Source organism: Microtus oregoni, unplaced genomic scaffold (assembly GCF_018167655.1).
Source record: "Microtus oregoni isolate MIOR12 unplaced genomic scaffold, Mior012 000001F_ref0000356, whole genome shotgun sequence".
In the NCBI taxonomy this organism is placed as follows: domain Eukaryota; kingdom Metazoa; phylum Chordata; class Mammalia; order Rodentia; family Cricetidae; genus Microtus; species Microtus oregoni.
The window spans coordinates 10,182,791-10,206,806 of record NW_024543060.1 but is presented as its reverse complement, the minus strand read 5'-3'; the positions used below and the strand labels follow the sequence as shown (position 1 = coordinate 10,206,806).

General features: G+C 50.9%; 1 protein-coding gene across 3 annotated transcripts in view; it reads right to left on the bottom strand.

The window, feature by feature from the left end:
* The window catches only part of Gfra2 (GDNF family receptor alpha 2), a 97,964-nt gene extending 75,064 nt beyond the window's left edge, over positions 1-22,900 (bottom strand). The window contains exons 1-3 of one of the 3 annotated variants that reach the window (XM_041675235.1): positions 22,134-22,900; positions 16,958-17,272; positions 11,125-11,208 (exon numbers count right to left, since the gene is read on the bottom strand). In XM_041675235.1, the coding sequence (XP_041531169.1) occupies positions 11,125-11,208; positions 16,958-17,272; positions 22,134-22,173 (439 nt within the window). In that variant the 5' untranslated portion in view covers positions 22,174-22,900. The remainder of the gene's footprint in view (positions 1-11,124; positions 11,209-16,957; positions 17,273-22,133) is intronic. The other 2 variants (XM_041675243.1, XM_041675253.1) reach the window with 2 other exon arrangements.
* Positions 22,901-24,016: the final 1,116 nt, after the last annotated feature.

The window sequence follows — 24,016 nt, the reverse complement described above, 5'->3', positions numbered from 1 at the left end:
TCCTTACCATCATAATAAAGGGCAGCATCACTGTTGAACAAGCCAGAGATGTGGCTGAGCCACAGTTACAGTTCCACACACCTCCACACTCTATCCCAAGCCCATCCGTTAGCTCCATGCTCCTCTGACTATCTGTCTCTTACCTGGACTTCAGCGGTAACATCTTAACTGGTGCCACTCTTGCCCATGCCCCTGCCTCCTCCTCACCATCCATTCTCCCTGGAATAAGAGTAGTTTTCAAATGCATATGTGGTACTGTGCTGCTCAAGCATCTAAAATCTTCCCAGTGATTCCCTGCCACTTCTCAGCTAAAAACACCCAACTCCCAACTACTTGGTCTGCATCTTTTAAAGATGACTCCACTTACCTCAGCATTCGCCTCCCATAACACTACCCTCCGCCTCACTCAGGGGTGTAGCTACATGGACTCTTGCAGATCCCACCTCCACACACGGGTTGCCCACTGGGGTCTTCTCATACCTGTTTCAAACCTGCCATTCCCCTGTTCTCCCCCATGCTAGGCTCTTCTTGTGAGTCATACCTAGGTATTCATATGGCCTCACCCAGCATCTTATTTTCGTGTTGGCTTAGCGATTGTCACAGTTATATCTTTCCTGTTCATTTGCTCCTTGGCCTGCCTCCGGCTTTCCCTCTCTGCAGCACCTTAGCTCCATAAGAACAGGGAGTCGTTGGTTCAAGTTATTGGTGTACCTTCTATGTCTAGACAAGGGCATGGAACGCCAGAGTTTTCTGGGAATATTTGGGAACAAATGCCTCTTAGGGGAGGCTCGTGGAAACAGCCTCCAGGTGAGGATGTCCCAAATTATATACACACTTAAACCTAGTTCTTTTGTAGGCCAGATCAAAATGCCTTCTTCTTTTCTAAAGGTCTTCAGTCTTCGTCCCTAAACCATGTTCTCAGAACTTTCCAGAAAGACAAGAAAGGGAGCTAGGAAGAGTGGCTGCTCCCTATGGGAGTCTTAGAGTCTGTTCTGACCAGGAGAGAGCCATATCTCCAACCTCTATCTTTATACCTCCCTGACTCTGTCCCTCCTTTTCCTTCCCGTTATTTCTGCAGGCAAAAAGCTGTTGTCCCAAATTTATAGCCACGCCTACACACACCACTACACACACACTGACATGCCATGTTAACACACCCAACACCCATACACATCACCACACCGACATATTAAACACAATTATACTAGCCATGTAAAACCACACAAATGACCCAATATATTAATTCATAACTGTACAACTACACACATTAAATACACTCCTTACACTTACTCTCACAAAACCTACACTCCACACACACATACACACATGCTAGCAATTATTACACAAACACTATCCTATATACATTAAACACATACACAAGCCACCCCAAGTACCACACCTACATACTAACTTACACGGCTACATATATATATATACAGTAAACACACACATAAGGCATCCCATAAACACATAACACCACACATTCATACATACTCACATATAACTATACATACTTATACATACACACCCAATAGGTACATTGGGTGTGTGGATACACACACACACACACACACACACACACATATATATATATATATACACATATGAAGGCTATCACATATACAAAACACACAAACATACTCACATATACACACAACATGTATCAACACACATTGGCTCACATATACCACCTCATGCATGTATACATATATATATACACACACATATATACACATATATGCCACACATACTTACAAGCTCTATTCTCACTCCACTCTGTGTCTGTACACTGGCCTCTTACTGTGGTCCTTTCTCTGTGATCCCCACATGCACAGGATCATATGGATGGATGGATGGATGGATGGATGGATGGATGGATGACTAGGAAGGTGAGTATCCAGTGTGGGAACTCACATCACTCTTGCCTGCCTTCCATAGACTGGAGTAGGTGCAGTCAATGGCTAAATCAGGGCCCCATTGTTGTGCAGAATCTCAAGAGAGCCAGCGTAGGAAATGATGACAACAGAAAGTGTCCGGCCAAGAGCCACTTCACATGCCAGCTACCAGCAGAGCCCCAAAGAAGCAAGCTGGTGACTGCCTACATGGTGAAGAACATCAAAAAGAGGCCTCCAAAAAGGCCTGCCCAAGCTACAGCACCCAAAGTTCTACCACTAAAAAGTGTTTCTTTAGGTTACATTTTTTTCTCTAATGGTTCATTTTTCCCAGAAGTGTCTTCCTTGAACACAAAGGCAAGCAGAGATGAAGTCACCAACACCCTGATCACACCTCAGCTCCAGCAAATCCTTCCACCCCCTGACAGGAGCCTGAAGCTCTCTGGCTTTTACAGGGACAAGAAGAGAGGTACACAGATCTCTAAAGCTGGAATAGTCCTAGGTATGGACACTGGCTCAACCTCTACTGGTCCTAGCTACCCGATAGCATGACCACAGCCATGGGTCACTCACCCCCACCATACCAACTGATGGTCCCCTCTCCCCGAACCCCTCTCCCTGGCTAGCAGAGATCTCTGCAAGGAGGGGGGGTGAAAGGGGTGACAGAGCTACAGCTAAAGCCCAGTTTTCATTGACACCCAGAGTCTCTGACAGCTGTTAGAAGAAGGATGTGATTTTGAAATTTAAATAACACACTTCTGCATTCGGCTCAGGGAGACAACCTGAGGATAAGCAGTTTATCGCAAGAGCCACCATGAAGCCGATAGGGAGGGGCTGTGCTCCTCCACATCCTCCAGCCCACCCACCTGCTTACATCCTCCATTCCATAGCTGTCTCACGGGAGTCTCGAGATCACACTGCCTGACTGCTGGACAATAAGGCAAAGACTGAACCTCCCTTCACTCTGCAGAGCCCAGGCTGTAAGGCTCATCCACACCAGGGAGCTAGAAGAGGCTCAGAACCCTTGGGGTCCTCTCATCGCAAACTGACCCAGGCTATGATGTTGTCAACAATGTCAGCTAGAGAGCTAGAGAGCTAGTTACACCCATCAGTAAAGACCTCACTCTGCAATCACGAGGACCTGAGTTCAAACCACAGAGCGGTTGTGAAAAAGCCAGGAGCCACTGTGTACACTTGCAATCCTGGTGCACACTTATAATCCCGGTGTGAGAGGAGGCAAAGGCAGGAAGATCCCTGGGCGCACTGGCCACGCAGCCTAACTGCTCAGCCAGCTCCAGGACAATTAAAGACCCTCTCTCAAAAGCAAGGTCACTGTGCCTGTGGGAAAACACCTGAGGTTGACCGTTGGCCTCTATACACAGGTATACACAAGGGCATGTACACATGAACATCACACACACACACATATACTTACATATATATGAACCCACACACATACATACAAAGAAAACAGAACTGCCATTCCCAGGTACCATACCTCATCTTCCAAGACTTTCCTGATATCCTCAGGCACTGTTCATTGCTGCCTCCTCTAAAATCTTGGGTAAGCATCTTGTCTGAACCATGTGGACAGTAAGTCACCTATTGGGGCACCTTGGTCAAGTGTCTGCATGTCCCCCTTTATAAACAATTAGGACACAGGTCTCCCCTTGTCCACAGTGGACAGCGTGTGTCTCCAGCATACACTTCATATGGACTGAATAAAGTGGTATTCATTTCAAGGCCCACCTTGACCCCATCTTCTCTGTGAACATTTCTTGCACCCCTCAAGGCATCCCTCATCTCTGCACCTGACAATAAGACCCAGAACACACGGAACATCTCACAGTTGCTTGGAAACCTCAGTTACCTTCACCTAGGCAGGCCTAACCCTCCTACTGAGGTCAGTCTTTCCCTCCAGTCCCTGGACCGTTATCCCAGTGGTCACCATCCAGGGTGCTCCTGTGTGCCACACGCCACATGAAGAACTGTCCTTCTGTCATCACCAGACACAGGTCAGCTGACCTACTCTGGTTCTGGAGAGCCAAGTGGCCCAGAGGTCACACAGCAAGTAGAGCAAGGCCACAATTCAACGCTAAAACTAGCCGACCTCGAAGTCCACATCGTCCTTCACTCCGGGGCTCTCGGGGGATGTGTATAGGTGTCATGCACAGGGGTAGGTCCCCAGGAGGTATGGAGAAGAATGCAGACACAGGGCACAGAAATGCGTGCACCACAGTTACACACATGCTTAAACCCTAAGAATGATGGAGCACCACACCATGGAACCGAGACCACAGTGGTGTCCCCTCTCAGAAGCCTCCTGCAAGGTTGCTTGGACATGAGTTCTCTCTTATCCTGAAACCCCAAAAGAAAACAACTGGAGCCACCAGCAAAATTGTCCCTGCCCCCCTCTATGATCCATCCAAGCTGGACGGCCAGCTCGGGTAGACACAGCCAGCCTCCAACTCTCCAGTCTCCGAAAGCTCACCAGCCACTGTCTGTTTCACCCAGTCACAGGAAGACTATCATTGTAAAACTTTGACTGAGCCTTCGGGGTGCCACTGTCCTCTAAAATAATCACCCCCATTCTAGCCCTCACAAGCTCTATTCTGCTGTCTAAGGTTTGTCAAGCAAACAAGAGGTACACATTTCTCGAATGCTATCTAGGCTGACCCTGCCACCATGTATCATCTGACCTTAGAGAAGTTAGTGTGTGACGATTTCAAATAACTAACATATTCCCATGTAACACGCCAGGCAAAGTGTTTTCCTATGTTGTCTCACTTGGTCATTGTAGAACTCCTAGAAGACAGGTGTGTCTGCTGGCCCGTACACATTTCTAAGGAGCTAGGCAGAGCTCGAAGTGGAACTTGGACCCTAGTCTAGGTCTGCCCCTTCTCTCTGAACCTCAGTTTTCTTTACTGTTGGGTATTTAGGCTCCCTTCCAACTATAAAAAAAAAAAAGTGAGGAGCTGATTTACAAATACACTTCAAACATATGTATCGAGCAATACCCGTATGGGACATAGAGACCCTGGAGACTCCCTCAGGGATCTCAGCCAGAAGGTAGAGTCAGAGCCTAATGACATAGTACCATCGACCCATCACTTCTCTGTATCCCTTAGACATGGCCCCATAGCTCTCAGAGACACCCTTGCTTGCCCAAACCAGTACTTTGTGCTCACTGATGCCCAGCCAAGTCCTTCGCTCTTCTTTGAGCTGCAGGTCATCTACCACAACCTTTTTTTTTTTTTTCGAGACGGGGTTTCTTCTTAGCTTTTGGTTCCCGTCCTGGAATTAGCTCTTGTAGACCAGGCTGGCCTCGAACTCACAGGGATCCGCCTGCCTCTGCCTCCCAAGTGCTGGGATTAAAGGCATGCGCCACCACCGCCCGGCCTACCACAACCTTTTTCAGAGAAAATCTCCACCTAAAAGCTCTCACTTTCTTCTCTTTTTTTCACCCTCAACTGCCCCCATAAGCCTGGGACAAGACTTGCTCAATTTCAGCACCTTGACCCCTGCATCCGTCTAGACAACCTCTTACCGCCATTGCCCAGAGCCACCTGAGAGAAGATTACCAACTAGCAAACCCAGTTTGGTCTCCACATGCAGAAGCGACATTACCCAACCCATTTTCACTAAAGTCTCTCCAATACCCCTGAAGGTATACAGCATACACCCAGTTTACAGATGTAGCCACCCCAGTGCAAAGAGGCCATAATGAGGTCCAAGAATGCATGGTCCATGATGATCTGCATGCTGAAAGTCCTCCCAAAGCCCATGTATTGAGTTTCCAGTTGGTGAGGATGCTCAGAACTAATAGGACCTTCAGAAAATGGGGTCTAGAGGGAGGAAGTTAGGCCATAGCACATGCCCATGGAGTTGGTATCAGGATTTTGGATTTTCAGCTTCCATCTTCCACACTCTTCCACCACAGTGGACTGCTTACCACGGGTCCAAAGCAACGTGGCCAAGCAACCATGGGCTGAAACCATGACCCCAAATAAACTTTTCCTCCTTCTAAATTGTTTATCTCGGGTACTCTGTCACATTCTGTCACAATGATAGAAAGCTGACTAACATATTCAGCAGCAAAGACTGGATTTGTTTTCAGGACTGTTGGCCCATGTTCTTCCCCTATACCAGTTGCCTCTTCAAATGCCCGGTTTTTGTTTTCAAGGACAGTTTGAATTTAAAAAACAAAACAAAACAAAACAAAAAAAACAAGGCCGACTACTCCATGAAATATTTCTTTCTTCTCATGTTAAAGTATCGGCTTCTAACACTCCCATTGCTATGGGTCAGTCACGGCCACACCGCTGATTCATCATTGAACCCAGGGCCTGCCAAGGGAGCCTATGAAGAAGGAAGGGGAAAGATAAAGCTGTGCCTTTCCCGGGGCATCTGGCAAGCAGAGGGTGTTGTAAAATTCTGGCAGCCTTTCTTGACAACTAAATCCCAGAAGGACTTTCCAAGAACTCCAGCAGAGATGAAGGGTTCACCCTCCAGGATCTCTGTAACAAACACAGCCTCAAACCTCAGAGCGGAAATGGTAAAACACAAAGGCAGGAAGACCCCTAAGATCCAACAGCCTCCCTCTTTCCACAGGGACCCAGCTAGTGGCAGCGAACTAAGAGGAGGGCGCCCAGACCTGGCACCCCCCAGCAGAGACATCACAGAGAAACGGTGAAAGGGCTATACACAGCCGAGCAAGGACATACAGATGTGAGGAGACGCCGCTACCAACTACATGTCATCCTCCAGGGTAGCACCCACTAAGGCCCAGTGCTCTGGAACAGAATTTCAGGTCTCTCTGCCCAAAGACTCACCAGCCCATGGAGAGCCAGGCAGAGAATTATGGCAGCCTAAGGTCCAAGCTCATCTGTACTGCCTACTGATGTATCACTTCTTGTATGCATTTTGTGAGACAAAAGATGAGGGAGTTCAAACTCCTGTCTTCATCCATCATAGGGGGGAAGAAACTCAAGTCTGGAGCTGGGAAGACAGGTGCCCAAAGCCTCTTGTGGGATTTGGGGTACACACCACGCATGAGTCTGGCCTCCTGATTTTGGTTCTCACCTTCTTTCTCCTGACTCCCCACAATGGCTTCCTTGGTTTCCTAGAGCAGGACCCAGGCCAGGGCCTCTCCTCCCCAGATACCCCTCCAGAGAGCATTGCTCCCTGGCCCAATTTCAGGGCTGGTCTGGGTGAAACTCTCTAGCAGAAAATCTTTATGCAGCAGACACTGACACTCTGCAAGACAAGGGTGTTGAATAGACAGACAAGGAGACCATTGCATGAGCAGCTCAGAGTCATCAACTTGCTACCTGCTGCTCAGTGATAACTGGGCCAGACATGATGGCTCTGGAACTCCATGTTCTAGTCTACTGACCACACCAAAAGAGTCACCAGGACCATGTGCTAGTTACTTTTCTTGTCATTGTGGCCAAATGCCTGACAGAAATCACTCAAAGGAAGACAAGTTTATTCTGGCTTAGTTTGGGAGGACACAATCCATCGTGGCAGGACATTATAGGGACTGGAGGAGGTTGCTCTGTGAAAATGGAAGCTTGAAGTAACAGGTTTCATAGAGTATGGGCCAGGAGTCTGGGGGCTCAGGCCAGAAGCAGGGCTAGATTATAAGAGGGCCAACCTAGAGTGACTTTCCTCCACCGGCCGTGCTATCTACAAGGCTCTGCAACCTCCCCAAATAAAAACACCACCAGACTTCAAACACATTAGCCTACAGGGGATATGACACACCAGAGCACCATAGCATCCAATGCCTGGCTCTTAGGAAGGGCACTGGACTGGAAGACAGTTCCAGAGCTATACCTGGCCCAAGTTATCAGGGTCAGCAGGTAGCAGCAGGTAGCCGATGCTGGCTCTGTGAGCTGCATATCCAGTGATTTCCTCAGTTGTCTTGTCAACCCATGTTTCCCACAGAGTGTCAAGTGTCTGTTACATAAAGATTTCCTGCTGGAAAGATACTCAAGGATCGAATCCAGGAAGCAATAGGAGCCAGGGTTACGGTGAGGACCTTGGGCCTCCAGCATTCACAGAGCAAACCCCAAAGCACCTGTCTCCACGATAGTCATCAGATGGCATCTGATCAAGGAGTAGCGGGCACATTGGGTACATTTAGACTTCCAATATGTCCCCACCACAGCAGGCTATGCCAGCGTGCCCTCATCCTGCCTGTGAGCATCAGAGCACAGTCTCAGAAGGACAGATCCATAGAGGAGTTATACTCCAATCTAATGAGAAACCATGAGACTCAGAATGTCAGTTGGAAGGGGTTTTAGTCAGTCAGTCATATAACCCAGCCACATAGGATGGGCAAAATTTGTAAGATAGTTAACACTGTACCTACAGCAGAGCCAGAAGGACGCCTGCTCTAAGCACAAAGCTACTGTTCGGTAGGACCCTACTGGGGAGTCTATAATAGTGGCAGCTAAAGGCAGAGTGTTGTAACTGGCCAGCTTTGAGATCTCCACCTATCTACTCCTACCATCCCTAATCACCACCAGGACCCAAGACCGTGTCCAGATGACCACTCTCTGGCTACTATAGTTTGAGTACTTGTTTCTTTTGTTGTATTGAGATGGAGTCTTGTCCTAGGATGTCCTCAAACTTACTGTATAGAGCAGGCTGACCTCCAACTAGCAATTCTCCTGCTTCTGTCTTCTAAGTGTTAGGATTAAAGGCATTTACCATTCTGCCTAACTCTATAGTTTTGACCTAAATGGCCCCAAATGTTCATCTGTGAAGGACTTGGGCCCCAGGTTGGCACTATGAGAAGGAGTTGAAACTTTAAGAGGTAGGACCTAGTGCAAGGTCTTTAGCTTACTAAGAGTGTGTCCTCAAAGGGACTATGGAGTCCTGATCTCTTTCCCTTCTTCTGCTTCATTTCCCAGATACGAAATGAGAAGTTTGGCTCTACACCACAGGCATTACAAGATACTGCCACGGGTGCCCAGTAGTGAGTGAACCAATCTTGAACTAAAGCCTCAGACCCTGGGAGTCAGAGTGAGCCTTTCTTCTGTAAGCTAATGACATTGAGTGTCTTGTATAGTAACAGAACCCAACCAACAACACTGGCCAATATCTCCCTTCTTGTGAGAGTCTAGGATCTCTTCCACCAGGAACACATACCCCAACCCTCAGCCAGGGTCATCTTAAGGAGGCATATTCCGTGGAAAGGAAGGTATCTTGTCAAAGTAGCAATCTGGTCTTCCAAGTGCCCGAAAATAAACAGACATTCAAAGCAGCCATCCAAAACTAATGGCCATCCAAACCTCAACCCTGTGACACAAACTTTATTTCTTGGTTCTTAATTTCTCTACCTGAAGGAATTAGTCTTCCCTCCTTCGAGGGATGATAATAACAAAACATATTTGACAAGCATTCTCCTAGAGACTAGGAAGGCTTTTGGCTCACACTTTGAAACTGTGCTTCTTAACAAGCCCCACAGGGGACACTTGGCAGTGTCTAAAGACATTGGTGCTTTTCACACCTTGGGAATGTGTAAGTGCATCTAGAAACAACTCTAGGGACAACGCTTAACATTCCACAATGCAAAAAAAAAAAAAAATGCTGACAAAGCCAAGGTGTCCCCATTGCTGCTATTAAGAACCAGGATTCAGAGCAATAGGAGTCTTAGACGGTTCCAAAGCCTGGGACCCAGATCCCTGTACTCAGACTCAGAGAACAAGCTTCAGGCTGGCCACTGGAGCCTGTAAGAGCTGACCACACACGGGGGCGGGGGGGCGGGGAACAGAGAGAAAGTAAAAGATGGGGAATGCTGGCCCCAGTGCCTCCTAAATGCAGGAAGGAAGAACAAGAAGAAAGGGTCACAAACCTCATCTAGTTTTTTTTTTCTAATGTTTTTAATGTATATGTGTATGCATGGACATTTGTGCATGTACAGGTATGTGCATGTGTGTTCATCTACGTACCGAGGCCAGATGATAACCTTAGACATTATCCTCAAGTATCCAATCCACCTTCTTGGGGATGGGGTCTCTTTCTGGCCCAGAGATCACCAATTAGGCTAGGGTGGCAAGTCAGCAAGCCCCAGGGATCCTCCTGCCTCCACCCCTTCAGCCCTGGGGGTTACAAGTTTACACCACCATGCTCAGCTTTCTTACATGGGTGCTGGGAACCAAATGCAGATCTTCACGCTTGCAAAGCGAGTGCTTGACAGGCTAAATCACTCCCCTTACCCTCATTTCGCTCTCAAGCACACACCCAACAGGCAAAGCCAGAGCCCAGCACGGTCTTTCTCATTCCTCAAGGAATCACCCAGGAGCAGGTGATTCCTACCTCAGACGCCTCTCTGGTAGCTCAAGCAGTGGAAAGAAAACCCAGAGCAGCCTGGGAAGCGGCGACACTGATATAGCTGGGGACCCCTCGTCTGAACTGTTAAGGACCAAGCATGTTCAGTATTTCAGAGAGTCACTGGATTGGGGATATTTGCATATCCATAAATGAGATATCATAGAAATGGGACTCACACACAAAACTGGTTTGTTTCCTGCATACTTGATGCACACAGCCTGAAGAGAATCTTACACAATACTTTCAGTAACCCACTTTTTCACTTTGCCCCATCACATAAGGTCAGTTGTAGGGTTTGCCCCTGTGGTACCATCTCGGTACTCAGTGTAGTCTAAACTTTAGAGCAATGTTGAATTTGGATGTCTAGGATGAAAGAGCCTAAATCTATACCAGCAAACATGACCAGTATTTCCAGAACATACCCAAGAACCCTTCAACATGGTATGTGATTTACAATCCGCTGACTCACTACTAACCCAAACAGATAGGGGCTTCTTCACTCACAAGTGAGGAAATCAAGGCACAAAGAGATTGGGAAACAACTGGACCAGAGAAAGTGCCAAACAGAAGATCCAGAGAAGCAGAAAGCTAAACGCAGATGAGATTGGTGACAAAACATCAGAGTGGCACCAGGTTTCAGATTCAAGATCTATCCATGACCACCAAGGAGCCAGGCAAATGCTTAGCACCAGGCACTACTGAAGGAGGGAGGCCGGGTGGCTTCCTCCAAGCCAGGAGCCAAGGCTCAAAAATGGTAAGGAGCAGGCAGGGGAAGAGTGGAGTCAACAGAAGACCAGGAAAGACACCTGAGTCCAAGAGATGAATGACCCATGCCACAGGGATGAGAGGGGGGAAAAAAACAAGCCAAGCACCAGCGAGGATCACTTACCTGAGAAGATTGAAGCAAGCCTGAAGATGTCAGAGAGGCGTGAGGTCACAGGTTCATAGGGGGAAGCTTCATAGAACTCCTCACCTGGAAGAGAGGCGGGGCATGAGACACAGGCTCCTCCTCTCCGGTAAAGCCCTCCCATCAGACAACAACCCTACCTAAAAAACTTCCACCAACACACCCCAGGGCCATCTAGGATGTGAGAGAGGCCAGCCCTTGCCAAATTGGAAAATGCTGTGCAGGCAAGTTAGAGGTGAAAGTTCAGTGTGTTGAGATGAGCTATTTCTCACCAATCAGAGCAGGTGTGACTGCCTGACACGTGACTTCCCTGCAGGACTCACCCTCTTTAAAGGAGTCTAGGAGGAATAATAGCCTTTGGAAGGTCAAGGGCAAACCACAAAATCTGGAGACAGGGGCCCTACTAAAACTTTTAGCCCAACTTCCCTGTTTCACAAGAGAAGGCTCTTGGGTAGCTGGGCAGTGTAGCCCCTGGGAGTTGAAGTCTCACACAGCTTTGAGTGGAAGACCCAGGGCTCAGGGATCTCCTGGAGACCCACACTCGTAAGTTTCCCTTTGCCTCACATCATGTCACCAGAAAGAGTCTAGCTAGGGAGATTAAAAGTCACCAGGTGAAGGGTTTGACCCCATGCGCCTATTTCCCCAAAACCTCTCCACTACCTGTTATCCCTGTGCCTCCTCAGAGTTTCAAGGTACATCAGAGGCTTGCAGTAGAAAAGCAAATAAATGGCAGGAAATAAATGGCCCAGGATGCCCAGGAGACCCCCACCACATTATCAAGAATCCCATACCCTCTGCGGACACCTTGCGAGAAAGGAAATATTCTCGGGAGACCTGACCAGTGAGGAGAAATCAATGCAAACTCACTCAGACTGAGTGTGTGGTGATAGGGAGGGGCAGACAGGGGGTGACCCACAGCCTCACCCATTGATTTCCTATCCAGCAGGGCCTGGCATCACCGGCAGGCACCCTTGCCTACAGAGAGCCCGGGTGAGAGGCATCTGTGAAGGATGCCCCTGGAAGAGGGAGCAGAGACTGCCCCTGTAAAAGGTACCTTCATCTGGCCCAAGAGGCCACAGAGAACCAGGACTAGAGATCCAGCTAGCCCTGGGATGCTCCATAGCCACTGAGTGCCTTCCTCATTAGAGAAGGTACCTGCAAGCTTGGGTCAAGATACCCAACGCACAGGGAAGAAGCTCATGCCCTCCCATTCACAGGAGTTCTAGCCTGCATTTTGCCAGGAAATGTTGTGCACCAGGCAGCACCCAGAACACACAGTGTGTGCCCCACTGGGATCCGCTCACAGCTTCATCCATTGCCTCTCATGGTCTAAGTACCCTCCATTCCACCCACTGAAGCTTAACTTACTCCCTCCCAGGAGACTCCCAGGAGTGGGGCCCCAGGCATTGCCATATATTAAAGACAAACAATGTAAGAGCTTGGGAATTGCTGTTATGATAAAAATAATAATAATAATAAAGTTGCATTGCACTTTCTACATGTCCACAGCCCCAAGCATACTTCGCACACACTAACTTACTCTCTTCTTCACTGCTCTGTGAGCTAGGCACTATTGCTCCCCTAATAGTGCTGACAAGGAGCAAGGAGCACAAGAGAAGTCACGTGCTCCAAAGTGCCTTGGCTTCATTGCCTAGTAAGCTACAGAGCCCAACTTTAGTCTTAGGGTTGATGGTACTAGGGTACAAGGCCCTCTCATGTTATGACACTCTCCCAAGTATCATGTGGCTTTTCAAAAGGCCCCTTGGTTAGAGCACTGTTACCAGTGTGGTGTTCCCCAGCGCTGCCCAACTGCCCCCTTGCCTGACTTTGGGAAACACAGCCTTCGGTCTGGTTGTAGGACACCCCATGCCACTGGCTAGCCAGGGGTCCTCCCTTTCTAAGCCCCCTGTCATTTAAATGGTCTGTCCCTGCAGCTGGAGCACCAGGAACTATCAAGCCTGGGCCACTGAAGCCCGATCCAGGATGCAGTCTGGGAACTGATACCTGTGGTGGCCCTTTGCTCTTCATGGTCTAGAGATCGGGGACCGTGAATTTCAGAGTCACCTTTGGAGCAGCATTGGTGACATCCCCACTGTGGCCATACATGGTTGTAATGACAAGAAAAGAAGAGACCCCCACACCTATTTCCCAGCCACAGGATCACCCTCAGCCCAGTCAAAAGGAACTTGAATATGGTGTAAGGACCCTGGATTCAGCCATCAGCTTGCTATGTGACCTGGACAGTCATTCTAGCCCTGTGACTCAGTTTTCCCTACAAACAGGGCTAATGGGTTACAGTCCTGACTCCCAAAACTCCATAGCTACCTCTTGAGAGGCCATATGCCTGTCACACTGGTTTACCTTCCTCCAGGGCCACCTCAGCTCCTGCTGCAGGTGTGGGGTCCTGGAGTTGGGTAGAGGAATCAAAGACATGGGCAAGTTCCACCCACCTCAGGTTCAGAGGGAAACCAAGAATCCAAGGAAGGTCCCATGTCGTCCCTCCCCATCACCTCTCCTCTCTCAGTGTGGTTTGTCCTCCCAGGCCCAGCCCAGCTACTAAGTATTATTAAGGTGTATGGAGAAGGTACCTACAGCCTCCCCCAGGGAAACGGCTCAACCTTACAATGAATTATTAACTCTCAGGCAGACCTTAACCCTCACAGGGATATAACCTCCTGCTCAAAGGCCTCCTCCTGGCTTCTCCTGACGAATCCTGAACAGTAAATCTCCAGCCCTGAGACCTAGGAGAAGAGGCAGCCTCTTAGAGAGAAGAGGCAAGCGTCCACAGAAAGAGGCAAGCGTCTGCAGAAAGAGGCAAGCTGGGATGCATCTCTGGAATTCTCCCATGGCAAGCATAGGCTCTACAGTCTCCATGGGGCCAGCACCCTCTGAGGCCTACAGTGGTGTTAACAGGTGGTAGTTGAGTGAATGAACTCAGGAGTCCCCTCCAGACATGGCCCCAGAGATAGCTATGCGCAGGGAGGTGTTCCAAGTCCAAAGGGCCCTTGAATATCCCACGGCATTGACAAATGAATACACACAGCATCATGCTCACCGCTGCCACAGAGACATCTCCCTCCTCCTGCTTCTGATCACAGGCTGTCCTGCACACAGGCATACCGATGCCAAAGGGAGCCCCCAAGGTGATGGGACGGTTCCTGCTAAGTCAGTTCTATGGCTTCCCCTATTTGTTGCTCTGCAGCCCAAGCGGGCCCACCTCTGCCAGCTGTCTGAAGACCTAAGTTCAGTTCCCCGCTGGCTTACAACTGTCTGTAGCTCTCAACTCCAGAGAATCCTATGTCTCTGGCTTCCGTGGGCACCTGCACTCATGTGCTCAGAAACCTCAAGCAGACGCGCGCGCGCGCGCACACACACACACACACACACACACACACGTACATAGTTAAAATAATAAAAATAAATGCCTTTCAAAAGCTCTGAACTCAGAAATGAAAGGCAAAGCTATCCACTTCCAGAAGCAGGAGGCTTCATGGCGTGCAAGCCAGAGGTAGACTACTAGGTATACAGTTCCTCATGTCGTGTATGGAGAAGCACCTGTGTGTTAGGACAGCCTTGCCTTCCTGGGTGCTAGAGAGAAGAGGCCACCTAAGGCCTAGGGGATCACTGTTCTTGGTGGCAGTGATACAATTATTAAGTGTATGAGCTTCCTAGCCATATGTTCAGAGCATATCTGAGCCATCTTGGTGACTGCTAGGGACCCCTCTCTCTTAGGACTCTACTGTTGTAGCTGGGCTCCTCCCTCCTTTCACCCTTCCCTTCTGGTACTCTACAAGGGAACTCTTCTCTCATCTTAGGCTACTGAGCCACTTCTGTCCCTAGTCCCACCCCCTGTCCTCACTCCCAGAGGCACAAATGCACAGAGAACCTTCCTGTTGTCTTCCCCCTGCCTCTCCATCACTCCTAACTTCCTTTGGGGTTTAGACAGCCCCACCTTCTCTCACCTTTAAAAGAGAAAATAGGTCGTCCCTCTGTTCTACACACACACACACACACACACACACAGAGAGAGAGAGAGAGAGAGAGAGAGAGAGAGAGAGAGAGAAAATAACTTCTGGGAGAAGTTATCCACATTCATCATGTCCAATCCTCTGCCTCCACTCACTCCCTAACCAGGGCTCTGTTCCCAGAAGCCACTTAGGAGGCTTACCCAAGGGGCATCAGGGATATCTCAAGTCTTTCTCCTGCTTGACCTGAAATGTGTGAGCTATTGAGAGTCTTCTGTTTCCTTGGTGGTCCTCCCAATCCTCTTCCAGAACCTTCTCAAGCACCTGGGCACATCCCCTCCCCTCATCTGCCCTTTAGAGACAGCAGGCCAGGACCTCTTTCACTGTCCTCATTCTGGAACTGCACCCCTGTCTTAGCTCCAGCTTCTAAACAAAGGCTCATGGACACTCTAGAATCTCTCTAGAATCACATCCTTCCCTGAACTCCATACCTGCATGCCTACAGGGCTTGACCAATGACAGGTGGGGAGCCCCAGAGCAAGACCACACCCCCTGCCTTCTTCTACTCAAAGCCTTGGCAGGCACAGGAAGCTGGGGGTCTTCCTTGGCCACTCTTTCCCTTCCCATCTCCCAGGCAGTAGTTGACAAAACCTGTTGATTCTACCTTGTTCAGAAGCATGCGCATCCATTTTTCCTTGGTTGCCCTGTCCTGTTCCTGCCATTGTCCCTGCCTGGGGTCACAGTCCCTACAACCGACTGTCTTCCCTAGAACTCCATGGACATTCTTTTCGAGTGTCAATCTGATCCCCTCCCTGGAAATCTGAATTAAAAGCATTCAAGTTTCCCATTGCCCAGCAGATATCTTTCCTCCTAGCCCCCAGCCCTTCCAATAACAATGGAAGTAACATTGTCCAGTTACTTCCAGTTCTTCTTGAAGATTCAACTCTCAGGCCTGACCCTAACATGCTTCCCCCTCCAGCTGCCCACTCTTAGTATGTCCTTCACCTGGGTGGTGACTCCATCCCAGCCTTGAGAGAGCATCTTCCCAGATGCTTTAGGTTTTTTAACAAGGGCTTAACCGCCCCTCTGAGGCATTTCTACTAGGCCCTGGACCTTCCATAGCAACACTTAGGCCTTCAAATGGCAAGTTCCCCCTTTCTTACTGCACTCCATCCCAGGCAAAGGCAACCCCTGATTCCAGACTATTCCAGTAGCACCAAGCAACAATGCGCTCTCAATACATGCTTGCCGAATTAGTAAATGAACATCTGGCCAAGGTGACCAATCATCCTGAAGTGTGTGCAGCTCTCAAGGTCCTGTCTAGACGGAGGAGTATCGAGGAGGTGTCACTGGGGGAGGGACTCCCAGGTTCTGTCTTGGGCAGGCTTGGGGAGAGCTTGCCTAGAGACGTGGAACCTGTTGCTCATGTCCCATCCTGAGCTCCTAAGGTCTGTATAAAATACCTAGGTCAGCCATTAGGTCCTGGAACCACATGAAGAGAGCAATTTTCTGGGCTCAGCTCCGGGTGAAAGGGCATCAGAGTGGCAGGGGCTGGTACCTCCTGCTCTCTATCTGCCTGGTGCTTCTTCCCTCTCCTGGGCACAACTTCTGCTGCCCTTACTTGCATCCCGCCATCCAGCTCGTCCTCCATCTGTGTCATTTCCCTTCCTCTACCGCTATTGTCCTCCTAAGAGGGGTCCTTACTTCCTCTCGATTCTAGCTTCTCTTACGGACTTGTCAAACAGGGAGCAGATCCTGTCACCTTTCTACCAAGCCCTCCCTTCTGTACCCCTGGCTGGATCCATCCTCTTCCCTACCACCACCCTTCCTCGGGGCCCAGCCAGGCTTACCCTCGGTCAGCCCCAGATGGATGCTCCAGTAGATCTGCAGACACTGCAGCTCCTTCTTCATGCCCCGCTTGCAGCGGCAGTCATACAGCGGGCTTTCCTGCAAGACCTCCAGGGCCGCCTGGCACTCCTTATTGGCCAGCATTGTATTGCGATCCCGGCCCGCCAGGCACTGCCGAAGAGTGCGGTACCTGGAGCTGCAGTTGGATTCAGCCGCACACAGCTCATTGGCCCGGACACAGTCCACTGGGGGGCGCCAGCCGTGGAGCTCAGAGCCCTGCAGGGGGGAAGGGCTGGCCAAAGAGCGGAGGGTTTCGTCTGGGTAGTGGGGAGGGAAGACAAGCATGAATGAGGGCTACCACAGTCTCCGACCCCAAGGCAGGCCTAAGGCTTGAAGAAATTTCTCACCCACTTTTGTACCAAAGTACACAGAGAGTAAGGTCAACTCAGACCCAACCTAGTCAGCCATGTTCCCCTACAATCATGGTTCATATTCATTTCCTCTGAGCACAGTCCTAGGCAGCGGCCTTCACTGAAAACTGCAGGCAGGCTAAGACGCTGGTAGTCCAGACAGAATGCCATGCCCTCAACAAGGAATGGTAGGGTTTATACAGCGTGACCTCACTGCATCTCCCAACGTTCAAACCTTGGCTCCATCCAAGGCCTTGGTTTGAAGGCACTAAAAGTCAGGTAGCCTTCAGAGACCGTCTGAACCTTCGAGAGACCCAAGAATCAAGCCTCGCCGTCACATTTCAGGGACACTCAGGTCCAAAGAAGGGAAACAACTCAAGGTTGCACACAGAGAAGCAAAGCCCTCCAGCCCTTTGTCTCAACATTCCACTGTTGCTAGGATCTTAGAAGACAACGAGAAACAAGCCTAACCCTGTGGTCCAGGAGGCCCAGGAGGGGGAAAAGGAGACGCCCTTTAGGCCTTGCCTTTCCGTATTTGCCAACTTCATTCCAGACAATGGCCTGACCAAGTGGCTGCATAGCCAAGTTCCACCCCAGCCTCCTGCGAAAGAGAAGGCATTAGGCGAAGCACAGAAGCGAACCTGCTCTCCCTGGTGCGCAGGACTTGCCTCCCCCACCTCCACCTCTCTACTCCTCTTGCTTCCTGTCTCCCAAGGGCTCTGTTCTCAGCAGACCTCATCAACTCATCACCTTTTCCCTTCTCCTCCCCTTTCCTTCCTTTCCTCCCTATCCTACTCTGAAATTCCTCTCTCCCTCTTTTTTAATTCCTTCCAAAAGCAAAATAATAAATCAATTACAGAAAAGAAAACACTCCCCTCCTTTGGGTCCTGCCTTCCAGCCTGAGCTGGCTTTAACCCACCCTTCTTATCTGCTTCCCACAGTAACTCAGAAGGGAGGGGTTTGAAGAGTGGACATGAAGGGCAGAGAAGAAGCTGGTCAGACCCTTTTAAAGCCAAGCTCCCAAAATGGTTTCCTCCAGATATAGACGACATCTTCTGTCTCTATGTCCTTCCTTAACTCCTAACTTCAGACCCTGCCCCCCACCAAAAAAAAAAAAAAAACAAAACAAAAACAAAAACAAAAAAAACGCCATACCACTGCTACAGCAAAGACTGCCTTCTGCAAGACCCAAAGGATAATTTTTGGGAGGTGTCCTCTACTCCCTCCCACTCCAAAACAGAATAAAATTCTAGGCCATTAGTCCCTTCCTCAGAATACCGCAGAATCCCCCACCCCTTTCTTGCCCAGCCACTCTCAGGCCTTCTCCCTAGGAGGCCCTGCTCACAGGGGAGCTACTGCAGGGAGACAGCGACACCTACAGGTAGAGCTGCACACAGCAAGCCTGTCACTCCCCAGAGCCCCTGGTGGGGGGAAATCATTCCCAGAGAGCCTTAGGCCTTTCCCCACAAGGAAACAGCAAAGGAGATGAAGGGGAGCTGGACTCCCGATGGAGGAGGCTCCAGTTAGAGCAAAGGAAGATTTCTTCTCTCCTGACCATAATCCTGCCTCAGAACAGAAAGAGCTGAAGAATGTAACCACTCCGAGACAAAACAAGAGGTAGAAACCTGTACTGAGTAGGAGTTACGGGAAGCAAGGTCGGCGGGCCCAGGCACTAGTCTTAGATGTGTCCTCCACGAAAGCTGAGGTAGCAGCTTTCTTTCTAGGCTTCAGCAGATTCCAACGTTGCTTTACAGGACTCTAGTGCCTCTGGGCCGCCCAGGAGCAGCTGAACCACACCACACTCCCACCCCATCCTCCCCCCCACACACACTTGCACCTGTCTGCCTCTCTCAGCCAGTCCTGAGCTTCCACTGACTTCATCCTACAGATTCAGAAAGAGGTAGGTCCACCTTCCACCTGACTGAGCTAGAGGCTGGACTGTCTGAGGGGGCTTAGAATGGACATACAGACATTCAGGGCTTTCTACTGGCTCAGAATTCACACTTGTTTAAAGTCAGCCTAGAAGCTCCAGAGAGTGCAGCAATAAAGCAACTCACTCTGCCTGCCCTGCAACTGAGCCCAGAGCCCCCAGGATGCCCTGAACACCGGTCTTCTGTTGGCTCCCCGGCCATTATCGAGAGACTTCCCATCCTGTCAACTGGTGTTCGTGATATGCTCTGCAGAGGACCAGGACATGCTTTCACCGACTGTCCTAATCTCTGGGACTCAGCTTCAAAGCTCCCAGAAGCAGCCATGCCCAGACAGAGAAAGGGACTCACAGCAGCCAGGGTTCGCTAGCCAAGAATCCAGAAAAATCTGGTTTCCTGGCCTGAAGGAAGGAAACTTGGGTCTATGGAGAGTAGGTAGTGTGGAACAGTTCCAGGGAGCACAGGGAAGGGGGGGGTCCAGATTGCTGTCCTGCATCCAGTGTCCCCTCAAGAGCCAGATGTGTGTGCTAGAATGCCACCGGGGATGGGCCCTCTGCCCACCGGGTCCCCATCATTTTCTACACTGCATTCTCTCCGTGTGTGCCAACACTGGAAATGTGAATGGCTGGGCTAAAAGGCCCTTTCTCTCCACTCTAGTCCTCTGACACTAGATCTCACTTAGAGCCTTTGAAAAGGCATCTGAAGGCCCTCGCTGGGACGGGGGACACTCTTCACCATGGCCCCAGCCAAGCCTTTGACTTGAGAAGGAACCTCCATTCTGAATTGGCTTTCCAACTGGTTCCCAACTATAGTCTTCTAGGCAGGGAAAGGGCCATTGGATTTAGGTTTCTTTCACAGCACTCCATCCTATCAGAGCCTTTCAGAATCCCACGGTCTGTCATTGAGTCGAGCCTTTGCCCAGCTTTGGAGAGGGACATCTCAAGGGAGAGGGGACTGAAGAGTCATGACCCAAGGAGATGCCAGGCAACCCTGCCCCCTCCCACATCTCTACTATGTGTTCATACTCCACACACATGCCTTCACACACGCATACACACCCATTATGTGCAGGATATCCAGAGCCACTTCTGTGGAGAGCTGCCTCCTCAGCTAGGAACACCTCGTGTGCAACTTGACATCTGATACTGGAGGGGGCTGTTCTCCTCTACTGATGGCCCTCAGAGAGGACCCCTACACTGGAAAGCATGAACCCTTGATGGTGGTGGGGTACAATTCAATAGCAGGCAATCTGGCAGGTTTTGCCTGAAATGTGATTTTCTTTTCTTCTTGGCTCTGAGCATTCTGGGCCCCAGAAAGCTGTGTTGTCAGACCATCAATGAAGAAAAAGGTCAAATTTTGTGACAGTATGTTCAGAATGAGCGTCCACTTCCCTAAGGCTGCTGGAAAGGGTGGCAGGGTGAAAATGAGCCCAGAACATCTCCTACCCTCAGACTCTGTCCCTCCTACCCCACAGGGTTACTGCAAGCCTGGTGAAGGCCACACCCTGGGGCAGGGCCACATCCCCTGAGAATGCATAGCTAGGAGGTGGCAAGTCTGTGAGCAAGGGAAGGGCCCAGGATACAGCCAACACTGGCTCTACCAGACTACAAATGCACAGGACCAATCTTGAGGGCACTTCTTAGACCATGCACATCTTCCATAACCTCCCTGTCTGGGTTTTCCATAACCCTTGCTGCTGGAGGTAAAGATGATCCCCTGATCCTTGCTTGGTAGTCTAGATCACTCTGGACTACCAGCAAGCCATGACCCCAAGAACAGCACCTGCACAGATCTCTCTCTCTCTCTCTCTCTCTCTCTCTCTCTCTCTCTCTCTCAGAATCCACACACAGCCTTGTAAACATCTTTTCTTCGCCTTGTGCAAGAGGAAATCTCTATCTATCCCAAGAAGCTGAGATTTTACAAAGTATAAGGAGAAGGGGGAGGCTCTGCTGGAGCTCAGAGCGGCAGGGCAGCTACTCCTCCCTGTCACAGACAAGGGGACTTACTGGATGAACAGTGAGTGGTCTTTGTTAAGCTCTGCCCCCCCCCCTTTTGCATACATTCAACACTCCATCTTCTTCCCAAGGAGCAAACTTTGGCCTCCTCCCCTCCTGTTCCCCCATGCCCCCAGCTTCAAGCCCCAGAGCGGTTGCTCTGAAGGCCTTGAACACCGCTTTGCAAGCCTGCTCTCTGCCTACCGTCTGGCTTGGGTATAGGTGGAAAAAGGAGGCATTGGGTAGGAAGAAACTTGCAAAGTGCTCCCGAGAGTGAGGAAATAGGGTGCTTTCCTGAGGCTGATTGGCAAGTGGGAGGTGACTACAAGGGCTCCCCGTGAGCGTCCAAACCAGGACCTCCTGCAGAAATCCAGTGACTCAGAAGGCAACCAGGAAAGGAGGGGCTGGCGTGCTAGCTCCCAGACAGCCTTTCCCCTCCCTCCTTTCTTCCACGCTAAGAGTTGCAAATTTTTCTTCCTAAGTTGCTGCAAATTGAACCCGTTATTTTGAGGGAAATGAGCGTTATCACCGCCTGCAAGTAAGCGTGTGTGCGCGCGCGGCGGCGCGTGAGTGCGTGCGGAGATGGTTTGAATGTTGGAAGTCTCCTTCTCAGTCCTCCGCGCAACCAGCCAGCTACAGCACGGCTCCCTCGTTCAGAGCCTCCCCAGAGCCTCCCCCTGCCCGGAGCCCCGGCCCTGTCTCCCAGCACGGCGGCGCTCTCCCGGTGTCTCCCGTGGCGCCCTGCTCGCAACCCCCAACCCCACCCCCGCGTGCCCAGCTTCCAGCGGGCGCCTGAACGCGCGCAACCCGGTGTGGCCCCCAGACTCGCCACCTGCAGGTACTCACCTAAAAAGAAGAAGAGGCAGAAGGCGTTTGCCAAGATCATGTTAAATAAATCCCACAGTTTTGTGTGTGTGTGTGTGTCTGTCTTTCTCCCTTAGGTTTAAAAAATAAAAATAAAATAACAACGATAATAACCGCCAAGCAATGATAATGACCCCCAAATCCAATGCGGAGATCCCGAACCGGCTGAAGATCCCGAGTCCTGGGGTTCTCGCTGCTGGTTGCAGGGGGTGGGGTGGGAGGCGGGCGGTGGGCTGCCTCTCGACGTCCCCCTTGCCACTGAAATCAAACACACGTAGCTATGTGTCTGGCTGCCTTCTAAGCCAACAGACTGGTCCTGAGGTCAGCCCAGCCCTCCGCACGTCCGGGAAGGCGTGAGTCCCCGCGGGTCCAATTCCCCTGCACTTCCCAGGAGGGGACTGGAGAGGTGGGGGCGAGGAGATCTGAAAGTGAAGGGCTGGAAGAAAGCAGCGAGGAAGGGGGTCAGAATAAATGCAAATAAGAAAGAAATCCAACGACGGATAAGGAGCAATCCAGTAGGAGCTTCTAGGATGGGAGACCAGAGTCGCTTCTTTGGCACCAAGACGAAGAAAAAGATTCAAAAAAAAAAAAATCTTCTCCCGCTAACCCTTGTTCGGCTCACTTTTTTCTAATGGAATTCCAGTGCCGGGGTGCCTGTGCTTGCGTGTGTCTTTCTCGCCTCCCTCCCTCTGCTCTCCCTCGCTCTCGCTCTTTGCTCTCGATCTCCACTCTCCCTCGCTTGCCTCTCCCTCCCTACTCCCTCTCTCTCTCTCTCTCTCTCTCTCTCTCTGCTCCTCCCTCCGCCCGCTCCCTCCCCCTTCACGGCTCCCTCGCCAAGGCTCTCACGCCTCGCCCCACTCCTCTGCCCCGGGCTCGGCGCTCCGGCTCCCTGGCGGCAGGCGACTCGGAGCGCGGGAGCGCGGTGGAGCAGCGACACTGCCGCAGCCGTGGCGGAGACTCAGCGGTGGTAGCAGCAGCAACGCAGCGGTGAGCGGTGGCGCTGGCGCCAGGGAACTCTGGCCTAGGGGTGAGCTCCACCACTGGCTCCCTCCGCTCAGCTACCCACCATCCTGGGACCAGCCTGCCGCCTTGGACAGAAACCGATTGGATCCCCGGGCTAGTGTCCATGCTCAAACCGACAAAGCCCATGAAGCCTCCACGCCCCCTCCTTCCATGAAATTTCTCGTCCCTCCTAGATGAGGGTTTGTGCCCACCGAGTGCCACTGCCCCTGCACTGGACTCCCAGGGCCATGAGATCTTGGACGCCTGGGAAAGCTGAGAGACGCTAGGGGACACTGAGTCCCGGGTGCGGGAGCCATCCTGGATGCATGGGGGCAGGGCAGTAGAGGGAGCCCTGGCCTGGTGGAGGTCTGAAAGAGAGCATCACTCTGCGAGATGATGTATCCCTCTTGGGAAGCGGATCTAAGCAGCACCCCAAAGGCACAGGGTACCCAAAGACTCCCTGTAGGCCAGTCCTTCAAGCAGGAGAGCTGGAGAGTAGCCTGCAAGCCTGGGTCTAGCCCCGCGCTCCTACACGAGTGTTCTGCCCGCGGGAGCTTGGGAACTTTCACCGCACACTGGCGCCTCTCTTGCCAAACCCCCCCACCCCCAACGCGCGCGCACACACACACACACACACACACACACACACACACACACACACCAGCTTTGCAGCCATTCCAGACTTTCCTTTACCATGCCCTGGACCAGAAAAAAAAAAGGTTGTCTGGGCGTCCCAACCGCCTCCTCCCAGGCAAGTGAACCAGACGGAACCGTGCGGGAAGAATCCAGCCTGGATGCGCACTCCAACCTACTGGGGTGGCCCAAAACACAGAGCATCCAGGCCTCCACTTCCCACCTCCGCC